General features: G+C 39.3%; 2 protein-coding genes across 4 annotated transcripts in view; one reads left to right on the top strand and one right to left on the bottom strand.

The window, feature by feature from the left end:
* Nucleotides 1-5325, top strand: part of fli1 (Fli-1 proto-oncogene, ETS transcription factor) — a 32287-nt gene extending 26962 nt beyond the window's left edge. For all 3 annotated transcript variants that reach the window (XM_084123688.1, XM_084123687.1, XM_084123689.1), the window contains 4 exons: nt 928-987; nt 1298-1360; nt 2160-2207; nt 3057-5325. In XM_084123688.1, coding sequence (XP_083979814.1) covers nt 928-987; nt 1298-1360; nt 2160-2207; nt 3057-3574 — 689 coding nt within the window. In that variant the 3' untranslated portion in view covers nt 3575-5325. The remainder of the gene's footprint in view (nt 1-927; nt 988-1297; nt 1361-2159; nt 2208-3056) is intronic.
* Nucleotides 5326-6623: 1298 nt separating this feature from the next.
* On the bottom strand, nt 6624-10105 carry LOC311089832 (ATP-sensitive inward rectifier potassium channel 1-like). The gene is made up of 2 exons (XM_084124825.1): nt 9902-10105; nt 6624-8333 (listed from the first exon to the last, which is right to left on the bottom strand). Exon 2 carries the CDS (start codon nt 8318-8320, stop codon nt 7202-7204), a length of 1119 nt encoding a protein of 372 aa, XP_083980951.1. The 5' UTR covers nt 8321-8333; nt 9902-10105; the 3' UTR covers nt 6624-7201.
* Between the last annotated feature and the right edge of the window lie 1194 nt (nt 10106-11299).

Raw genomic sequence — 11299 nt, 5'->3', positions numbered from 1 at the left:
TCTATAGCCAGTCCATCCCTATCAGCACAAATATGATTTATATTCCATGCATTAAAAATAAATGCACTCTGTGAGGAAAGGCCAGAGAAACGAGTGCAGTAATGATTTGAAAGTGAAATGAGTTTGAGTTTTTAGGAGTTTCTTCATGTATTAAAAATATGCATGCACTTTCAAAAGCTTTTGGAAAAGGAACTATTTCATGTTTTTTAGTTTTGCTAATAAAACATGTTATGGGAGGAAATATTTCATTGTTAGAGCACAACGCATACCACTGAAGCCTGGGAGACGGATATAACTTATTTCTTTGGCTCTAAACTCAAGTCACAGTCTGCTATGTACCTAAGTGCTCAAAATGTGTGTGCAATTTGTGGTTCTGCGAGATCTCTAAAAACAAGACAAGCTGATGTTCATGATGTTCTTACCAAACAGATTCTAACTGCAATCCTGACAGCGTTATTATTGGCTTCTCAGTGTGATTGCATGAGTATGTGTGTGTGTTCTGAGTTTGTCAGATAAAACCAAACAGCTTGTTGTGTTTTCATGATTTATGGGGACTTTCCATAGATAATGATTTGTATACGGTATAAACTGTATATTATCTCCCCTTACACTAACTCTACTCCTAAACCTACCCATCACACTAAACTTTTAGCATTTTTAAATTTTCAAAAAACAACACTTAGTACGATTTATAAGCTGGTTTCCTCGCGGGGACCAAAATATGTCCGTATTTCGTATATTGACAACTTTGTGGGGAAATTTTGTCCTCATGATGTAGGGTTCACCAGTCCTCCCATTGGATATAAACTGCTATAATCAATCCAAATAAATTTCTGAAGGAACATTAAAACATTTTCCAAAGCCGTACTGAGCTTTTGGACAAGCAATAGCAGGTTACAAAAATAAAATCTTTTCTCTTTTCTCCAGATGCGTCTTACGATGCTGTCCGGAGATCAGGCTGGTCAAACAACATGCACAGCGGCAAAGGTCAGTGTCAACAGTCCACCTCGATTCATAGCTTTTATTGGCTGGTCAGACACTCAAACGCATCGTTCTGGATGTGCGACGTTCTTGATCTGTGCTTTACCCTGGACAGGAGAGTCAGCAGATGGCCAGGCTTTAGTTTAGGGACACTGGGAGCTGAAGAGGCTCATTAAGTGCTTAGCAGTTCGGCCAGCGCTTGCCCTTGTTTTCTTTGGGCCGAGACTTGAGCGTCTGCTCGCCCAGACGAATGTGCTGAACTTTTTTTTTTCTCTTTCTTTCTTGCTGTCGCGCTTTCTTCCTTTCCATTTCTCAGGCTCTCCTACAGTGGTCTCTCAGAACGTGTCCAAGAACACTGAGCCGGCTCGGCCTCAGCCAGGTAAGCGTTCGAATATATTTCATATTTACAGGTGAAACTCGAAAAATTTGAATATCGTGCAAAAGTTCATTTATTTCAGTAATTCAACTTAAAAGGTGAAACTAATACATTATCCCCCGGTTTCACAGACAAGGTTTAAGCCTAGTCCCAGACTAAAATGCATGTTTGAGCTGTTTTAACTAAAAACAACTTGCGCTGACGTATCTTAAAATATGTCAGTGTCATTGTTTTGTCTCAAGATGCACACCAGTAATGTTTTTTTTTTCTAAGGCACATTTATGAAAGCTACTTAAATGTCCTAATTGAACTACCGTAAGGCCTAATCCTGGCTTAATCTAAACTCTGTCTGTGAAACCGGGCCTATATAGACTCATTTCATGCAAAGTGAGATATTTCAAGCCTTTATTTGTTATAATTTTGATGATTATGGCTTACAGCTTATGAAAACATAAGCTGTAAGCCATAATAACCATAAAAATAACAAATAAAGGCTTGAAATATCTCACTTTGCATGTAATTTTCTATTTATTAATTTCACCTTTTAAGTTGAATTACTGAAATAAATTAACTTTTGCACGATATTCTAATTTTTCGAGTTTCACCTGTATGTATTTAGCAAGTGGCAGCCAAAATGTGCATTTGGAGTATATATTAATTTTCTGGGAATTGAAGTCATGTCCCTTTTGTTGCTAGTACTATTCTTCTTTAGTTCAGCTACTGGATATCCAGTTAAAATTGTGGAATTTTTCAACTATTAAGTTCAAAGGTCACATCCAGATTAATTTCTCTTTCCTTTCAGACCCTTACCAGATATTAGGACCCACCAGCAGTCGACTTGCCAACCCAGGTAACAACAGGAAAAATCACTGTACATTTTTACGTTGTACTTTTTAGAAAAACAGTTCATTTTAGAAACTTATTGTATTAAAATATTAATATTTTATAAAAATTCTGGCCTGTATAGATTATTTTCTTGTTACAGCCAGTAATTAAGAAACAGTTGATTCTATATACTATTTCTCTGCTTTTCTAAAATTCTGTACTATTTTGGTCTAAATAAATTTAAAACTAAAACTAAAATAATAATATAATATAATATAATATAATATAATATAATATAATTTCCGTTACATGATTTAAAACAGCGTTAACTGTTAAAAATGTTAACTGAAATAAAATAATCAATTTATATTATTTCAGCTATTTGCCAAAGCATCATTTCCCATTTTTTTAGTCTAACTTAAACTAAAAATGTAAATAAAATAAAGATTAATAAGAACTATACATACATAGTTAAAGAGTAAAAACAAAAATTACAAAAACACAGCAAAATTACTAAAACTTAACTAAGATTAAAATTAAAATATAAAAAATGTATTTCATAATATTAAAAGCTATAATAGCAAATCAGTGATAGTAAAAACAACAGTGCTCAAAAATTGCTAGTACATTTTTCAAATAATTGCATTATTTTAATAATTAATTAAATTGAATTTTTGAAGTAGAAAGTAGTAAAATAGTATTTTCTACTGAAACGTACTCGAATAATCTTTGTTTTATTGACAATTAATTTAATCGCATTTATCTACAGTATATCTATATATCTATCTCTCTCTCTATATATACAACACCCATAACAGTAGTGACATTATCACATGCATGTCTGGTAAAATTCCCTCTTGGTGTGGTTGTCCAGGTTCGGGTCAGATCCAGCTGTGGCAGTTCCTGCTCGAGCTTCTCTCTGACAGCGCCAACGCCGGCTGCATCACCTGGGAGGGAACCAACGGAGAGTTCAAGATGACGGACCCCGACGAAGTGGCGCGTCGCTGGGGGGAGCGCAAGAGTAAACCCAACATGAACTACGACAAACTCAGCCGAGCCCTGCGCTACTACTACGACAAGAACATCATGACCAAAGTGCACGGCAAGCGTTACGCCTACAAGTTTGACTTCCACGGCATCGCTCAGGCCTTGCAGCCCCATCCCACCGAGTCCACCATGTACAAGTACCCCACCGACCTGCCCTACGTGCCCAGCTACCACGCTCACCAGCAGAAGGTCAACTTCGTTTCGCCCCATCCTCCGTCCATGCCCGTCACGTCCTCCAATTTCTTCGGGCCCACCACCCCATACTGGAGCTCTCCGACAGGTGGGATTTATCCCAATCCCGGCATGCCACGTCATACCAATTCTCACCTAGGCAGTTACTACTAAAGCCCCTCACCTCTCACCCGCTCCCCGAACGCCGAAACTTGAACTGCACTCGGAGGGAAGACAAACAAGGAAGCTGGAAAGGGAGGGATTTGGGCCGAAACGTTTGTACAAGGAAGCAGAAGTTGAAAGACAGAGAAGGTAAAGACAAAATGGACCAAAAGTGGCTGATCCTCTTCAAAATGGAGTACTACTTATTCAAAGGACTTGGGTTGGTGTTTGTTTTGGAGAGTTTGCGCATGTTTCTCGTGCCTTTCCACACCCGAAAGCTGCACCGATGGGCCAGAGTCCCTTTCTACCAAATAAAGACCACCTCTATTATGTATAAGTCGGCGAGCGAACGATCGGCCGACCGAAAAAACGAATCACTGTAAACTCACCCTGTGTGTTAATGCAATTGTGAACCGAGTGTTTATATTTTTGGACCTAGTCCCTGCTTCCCTTTTGGATTTTATCTAAACCCAACTTGGTTACATGAATTTATCTTTTTGTAAGTTGTGACTGAAACTCTCTTTTCTAAAGCAAAACTGGCAACTGGAACAAATATTGGCATTCAGCCGCCATCTATCCTCCTCGCTGGAGGACGTGGCGCCTGATTGTTTTTTAGGAGCTTCTCAGGCTAGCTGGCTCAAGCTAAACTCACTTACTCATCTTTAGCACTCCTCTATGCTGATGAAGAAGACGGTGTTGATGTGAAATGGATCGAAACCTGCTTTACATTTCTGATGTCCCCGTGTGAATCTCACTGCCTCCTCAGTGACAATCCACTCGTTTTCATCTCAAAACAGCCAAAGTGTTAAACTCACATGAGATTTGTTTGCATTCCTATATGTCTTAAAAGTCCTGACTAGATTCTTGGATCGCTGAATGTGGGCATCATGCAAAGTACCTCTTTGAAAGAAAAGAAAACGAAATAACAGTTAAAACAGCAGCACAAGACGTTGAAACCAGAGATTCGCGAACGCTGTGCGTTTGTCAGACCTATTTGCTAGTATTTCTTTTTTTTTTTCTTTTTTTTTTTGATCAAAGGTCAACTAGGCATTAAAAGCATCTTACTGTATAAATTATGCAGAGCTATTTTCATATGTGACAGTGTTAAGAATCATACGTTAATACGAGTTGACCTCGGTCAAAATGCAAACTTTTTTTATCAGTTACTGAAGGTATTTTGAACTACGTAGGTGTTTTGTATCTGTACATATGGGCAATAAGTTTATGAATGTTCTCTTGTATTTTTCAGAAAATGCATTTTCTAAAGTTCTTGGTGTGCTGCCATGACAATAAGAAAGTTATTTTGATATGTAGTTAATATTTTTATTCACTAGAAGCAAATGCCTTACCAAAACATGCTTGGAGACAATCGGTTTTCCGAAGTGCCATAATAAACCCTCAATGCCAAATCGTATTACTGGCAAACGTATGTGCCTAAAAAAAAAAGTGTTCGGACAGTGTTAGTTTCACACAAGCGTTTACCCTTGTGTGTTTTGTAGCATTAAGACAAAAGATGATCGGAAATTCCCAACTGTTCATCACTCTCAGATATGAAGGAATTGTGCTATTTTATATATGCAAGTATTTGGATATTAAATTTATTGCTATATAAATATATATATATGAAATATTGCAATTAATCTTTTTTTTGTTAATTTTGTTGTTTCTGCAATTCATTAAGTATTACCTTTTGTAAAAGGGTCTGTTGAATAGGTAAAATGTGACAAAATAAATGTTTTTACATTAAAAATCTCTCCATATAACTTTTTGTGTGTCATTTGACCAATGCATCAATTAAAAAAAAAAAAAAAAAAAGGGTATTATTTAAGGTGATTTTAAGGTGACATAGTTACACATTACAACATGTGCTTACTATAGTAATAACAGTAAATTATGCATAATTACAAATAACTAACCCTAAACCAAACACTAACTGTAACTCTCTAGTAAGTACATACTTATTCAAATAAGTACAATGAAACTACGTCACCTTAAAATAAAATGTAACCAAATATAGTGATATTTTGATTGAATGGGTGATGTTCTAAACCGCTAAACTAAACATGTAATGGCTTACACTGAATTTATATGATCACATAATAAATAGTCATATTCTTTAATCAAATATTAAATCACCCTTGCAAACGGACCAATAGGAAAATCTGTGTCTGACTTCAACATAATTGCTGTTCATGAATCAATCTTAAGGTCTAGACCACATGATATGTCATCTAATCCAGTACTGAGTGATCATAAACCACCATGAGCACATCTGGGGACCATGATTGCACATTAAATCTGCTGAGTATTAATGATTTGTATTAGCAAATTACTTGAGGAACACGTGAGGAGGCCTACATATACACATAGCCGACTCACCTGTGTTCCTGCATCCCTCCGTGACCCCGAATCCTTACTCTCGTTTGGTTCCTATCCCAGCCAGGGATTCGAGGGAAGTACTCTGGGTTCGAACCAAATTCCTCCCCTCGGAGAGCATGCCAAATACTTATACTCTATTACTCTATCTGACGTAATATCAGTGCTAAAGGATTGCACACACATATGGATAGTCTAAGGTAAGATATATTAATTCTAAGTGTTTGGCAGTGAACGCTCTTCAGGGTATTATCTCCATCCCACATCTAATATATTTTAAAGGCTCTTTATTATTTGATGTGTCATGTAGTGAGTCAGCGGGCCACAGCTTCAGACAACATAGATCTATCACGCACCACCCTTTCTTACGCACAACACTACATGCTTATGCTTTATGAGCTATACAAATTTCCAAGTACTCATCGCTGCTTAGGGCAAAGCTGTGACACGACTGCTTTGTTTGGCTGTGTTTGACGCACATCAGGGCACTGTTATCTAGGAGCCTGGGACTGAGAATGGATATCAAGTTGATCCAGCACTCTGGATTCAAAAGACCAAGAGTTGTCAACTATAGCTTTGTCTTGTATGCCCCCATGTGGTTAGTTTTAGCAGAACAATGTAGAATGGTTTTAATGACATTTTAATGAATTAACACACCAACTTTAATTATTTTATTTTTTTTATTATAAAAAATATATATATTTACAAAGTACAAATGGCATTTACAAATTAAATAATACAATATTAACAATATCTATTAATTTACAAATGAACACACCATCCCAGAGTGATTCAGAGCATAGATGCATCTGCTGGTTAATTGGTATCTGAAATCAGTTCATCTTAGACTTTTATATACAGAGAGGAATAATAAAAGTCGAACTTGCAGTTAATACTCTCATTCCCGAGACACTGACCCTGTAACAGAAGCATTCTCACTTTTATATGTTCGATATTGTCAGAACAAAGATACAAAAATATTGTTTGCTTGATGCGGTTTTGAATGCCAGTCGCTCTAAAATAAGCGATAAAATAATCATAAAAGAAATGGACTGCAATAGGGGTTTTACTCTGTCAAGACATCATTTTGCAGTTCTTCTTCAAATAAGGGGTATTTCAAGAGATAAAAACACTCGTCTTGCTTCTTGTTCTCGCTATGAGAGACAAAAAGCTTTTGTGTCCAGTGCTTCTTGTATAGTGCAAGATGCTGACCTCGCAATGTTGCTCTGTGCAATACATACAGTATATGTGAGTCAAAAAGTTTTACATTTTGGTGCTGCTGGGCGGCTCAATTTCAATGACCTCAAAGCCCTGGTTATCGATGCCGTTTATGGAGTGGTGATGGTGTCCTGCCTCGTTGTGGTAGCAGTAGGCGCAATGAGCCGTCGGTACGGGCACCATTTTGGTGAAGTTGGAAAAGTCCACCCGGTATTTTCCCTCTTTGCTGCGGGAAATGATAGGGAGAAAGTCGTATCCCCACATGATCTCCTGTGGGATGTATGAAGTCCTGACCTGGCAGGAGGAGCTGGTGGACTCGGCCGTGCCATCAAAAAACACCACGAGCTCGAACTCCTGCTGATGCAGAGTGTCTACGGCCATGTCGAAGAACGGGCTGGTTTTATCGATGACGTGGTAGAGGGTTAAAGGGCAGACGAAAAACAGGTTGTCCTTGCCGGCGTCCACCATGAAGTCGATGTTGACCTGGTCCATGATGATGGTCTCACCTTCAGGGGTGATCGTGGTCCTCAACAGCTTGCCGTAAACCTGACTGCCGATCATCAGGGTCTTGCGCAGGTTGGCCACGCGGATCTGGAGGCAAAGAGTGCCTTTTTTAGGGCAGATAACTGCGGATTCGCTGAACGTTATGGTCTTGGCTCTCTTCTTGGGGAGGGCGATTTTTGTCATGACCACACCGCACCAGAAGCAGTTGATTATGGCACCCATAAGACTCTGAATTATAATCAGAGCCACGGCTCCTGTGCAGGCGTTGGTCACGTACAGATTGCCGTAGCCGATGGTGGTTTGGGTCTCCAGCGAGAAGAGGAAAGCGTAAGTCAGGTCGGTCACACTATAGACGCATGGCGTGTGGTTACTGGCTGGATTCTGCCAAGTTAGATCACCGTTGTCTCTGGCGATCCAGTACCAGATGAGGCCGAAGATGAACCAGCTGAGGGTGAAGGACGCCACGAAGTGCAAGATGACGAAGCGCCATCGGGTCTCTACGAAGGTGGTCCATATGTCGAGCACATAGGCGAAGCGGTTTCTGTGCATCACGTTGCCAAACTCAATGTTGCAGCGGCCATCTTTGGTCACCAGGCGATATTTGCGAACCCTCCGCTCCGACATGTACTCTTTCAACACCTCTCTCACGGAGCGAGTCATTTTCGGGATCTGTCTGGGAAGAGAATCAAGCGATATTTGTTACAAGAATCAAACCAAGATTTAATGCAAAACAGCAGAACTGTGGCTTCATTGTGATCCTCTCCAGTCATTCTGTTGCTAAAGCGTTTCAAAGAGGACAGAGAACGTGTTGTCCAACAGACTGGAGTATTTAGGGATAAACACTTGCTATTGTTATGCATGAGATAAGATAGCCGAATCCGTCCACATACTGTATACGTGCATGTGAACACATATTTTGCAAACAGTAAAGAATTATTTTGAATCTGGATCATTTCAAATAACATTCCCAAGAACACCTTTCAGTTGCATTGTTATTAGCAGCTGATGCTCTTTTTGCATTTTGTGACTTTTTTCTCCAGGACGGCCTGGTTTCACAAACAGGTCTTAGGTTAAGCCAGGATTAGGTTTTAGTTCAATTAGGACATTTAAGTTGCTTTTATAAACGTGATATGGAAGAAAATCAAGCAATACTGATGTGCATCTTGAGATAAAACAATGACACTGACATATTTTAAGATATATCAATGCAAGTTGCTTTCAGTTAAAACAGCTCAAATATGCGTTTTAGTCTTTAATCTAGGCTTAAGCCTTGTCTGTGAAACCGGGGGTATTAGAGTTCATTTGAAACTAGCTATAATTTCCCAGGCTGTGCTTAGTGCAAGAAGCAAAGCATGAGTGAGTGTGTTATCATTAATTAGCCGAAAGCCAATCTCTGAACTCTATGCAGAATGAAATCAACACTGCTGAAGTGTTTTGAGTTCATAACATAGTAATTTGTAAGGAACCGCATGGAAATAAGTCTTAATTAATTATCTGCTACTGTAATCATAGTTTCATTTAAGTGTTCATTTCAGCTGCAGTGAAGCCTATGTTTAGGTAGGTTTTTCCAAAGTCACTTATTTCCAATGAATGGTGTTTAAAAGGCACACTTGCATACCGGTGTTCGAAGATCCTCTTAAAATATGAGCACAATTAAAAAAAGATGAACTATGCATACAAGTGCAAATTAGTTGCATAAATAAGCGAATCCAAGCACTCAAGCAAGAATTTGGTCTCACACCTGACTGTGTTTCGCTGCAGGCTTTGATTCACGATCATTTTACTCCCCTTGACACATTCTGAATGTTTCTTTGTACTTAATTACAACAAAAGCGTTGATAAACGCAGGTGTCGCATGGCAGCGTGTTCAGGGCAGTTAGCTACGGGTAATCTCCGCTTATCTGTCATTTATGAGCGACTGAGTGCTGCTCGGTTTGCTCCAGATCCATTTGTTCCATCTCCGGAGTGTGCTTAATGTTTAATGCAGAGTCTATTAGAATACACATCAACTCTGTGCCGAAGCTCAATTACAGCACAGAATAGCAAGTGTTCAGCCCAGCCAGAGGAACCCGCAGTTCCCATCCACCACCAATCATCTGCTGTGCAGATTTATGAATTTAATGTTCCCAAAATACCATGAGGAATATCGGTGCTGATGACTGAACCAGACCGCACTTCAGATGAGCAGAGATTTACATTACAGACCAGACACACGTACTGTAAGAAAAATGTTCAGCTTACCTAGAGAAGTCTGACCAGGTGCGAATCACAAACTTCTTCAGTCGCTCACCGGCTCTCTTGCTTGTTGTCCTCTCTTTTAAATGTGAGCTAAAGCAGGAAATTGGAAATGAACATGTGTGTTACTCATTAATAAGCTGTGTCCCTCCTCAACTGTTTCACACTCCGCTACTCTCTCTTTCTCTCTCTTTCCATCCAGGTGTCTGTGACAACTCATGCCCAACTCTTCCCTTTTCTAGACTTCCCTCCTACTCACACAGTCATCCATGTTTATGTATACACAAGTCGACGAGTGTATACACACAAATGCTTTACACAAGGGGAGCATGAGGGGGGAACTTACTTTCGCATACTCGAGAAGGAAGTACGCATCAACACACGTACACACTGCCTCATGCTTGATCGGGGCGCCCTGGTACCCCTACAAAATCACTACTTTTTGCTTTACCATAAATATTCATCAGCAGTGATGGTCATGTTTAATTAAGCGATGCGTGCAGTGATAAATCAGGATTCTGGGAATGTTTCGGGTCGCCAGCCGGCTGCAAATCATAAAGGTCACAGGTCACGCTTTGCTGCACCTAAAGAGGATTTGATTTCGGGGATCTATAGATGAATATCTGATGTGTGTATTTGCATTTTTGTACATTTGGATACACACCAAAAGAGTGAAAATTACAAAACCGTTATGAGGGACTCTCATTTGTTAGCAAATGATGTTGAAACGTTTTTTTGATGTGCATATGAACATGCAAAACTATATGTGCGCTAGAAACACCCTTTACTTGTGAATTTTGGCAAATATTAATGAGAACCCGTTTGTATTGCACATCGGATCTGATTCAAAGTCTAGAACAAATAATAATCATTCCATTCGAGTTTAATCAAGTCTCTCAGATATTCAGAATCACACTCTTTCTTCTAGCAGAGCAAATCAGATCAGAAATGTGATTCTCTGATCTTTTGTTCTCTGGACAGAGAGTAAAACATGACGGTGGTTTCAACTGAGAACTCAAAGCATTTCCACAGAGACTGAAGTCTGCTGACATTGATACTGTCCTTTGACATTGAAATGAGGGGCTGATGATGAAATCGCTTCCTAGAAGTCTTCACTTGTTGTTTAATACAATCAAATCATATGATTAAGAGTTACATATTGTATTATGTTATACAAAAGTTAGTTCCTGCACTTAAATCTGATTCTAAATTGAATTGGGCCCTTTCACACCTACCTTGTTTGATCCGGATTTTCGGACTTTTCAGTTTGATCCGAATCAAAATTACAGGTGTGAAACCTAAACATTATATAAAAATATCAGATCTGTCTTCTGCTTCGCCCTGGCCGCCCGATGGACTGTCTTCTGCTTCGCCCTGGCCGCCGGCTAGACCGTCACCCCCTGT

This window comes from Abramis brama (assembly GCF_963993115.1).
Source record: "Abramis brama genome assembly, chromosome: 9".
Taxonomy (NCBI): Eukaryota; Metazoa; Chordata; class Actinopteri; order Cypriniformes; family Leuciscidae; genus Abramis; species Abramis brama.
This window is presented reverse-complemented; position numbering and strand designations above follow the sequence as displayed.

Coding starts and splice junctions, on each gene's coding strand:
- LOC311089832 (XM_084124825.1), bottom strand. CDS start 8,320: ATGACTCGCTCCGTGAGAGAGGTGTTGAAAGAGTACATGTCGGAGCGG.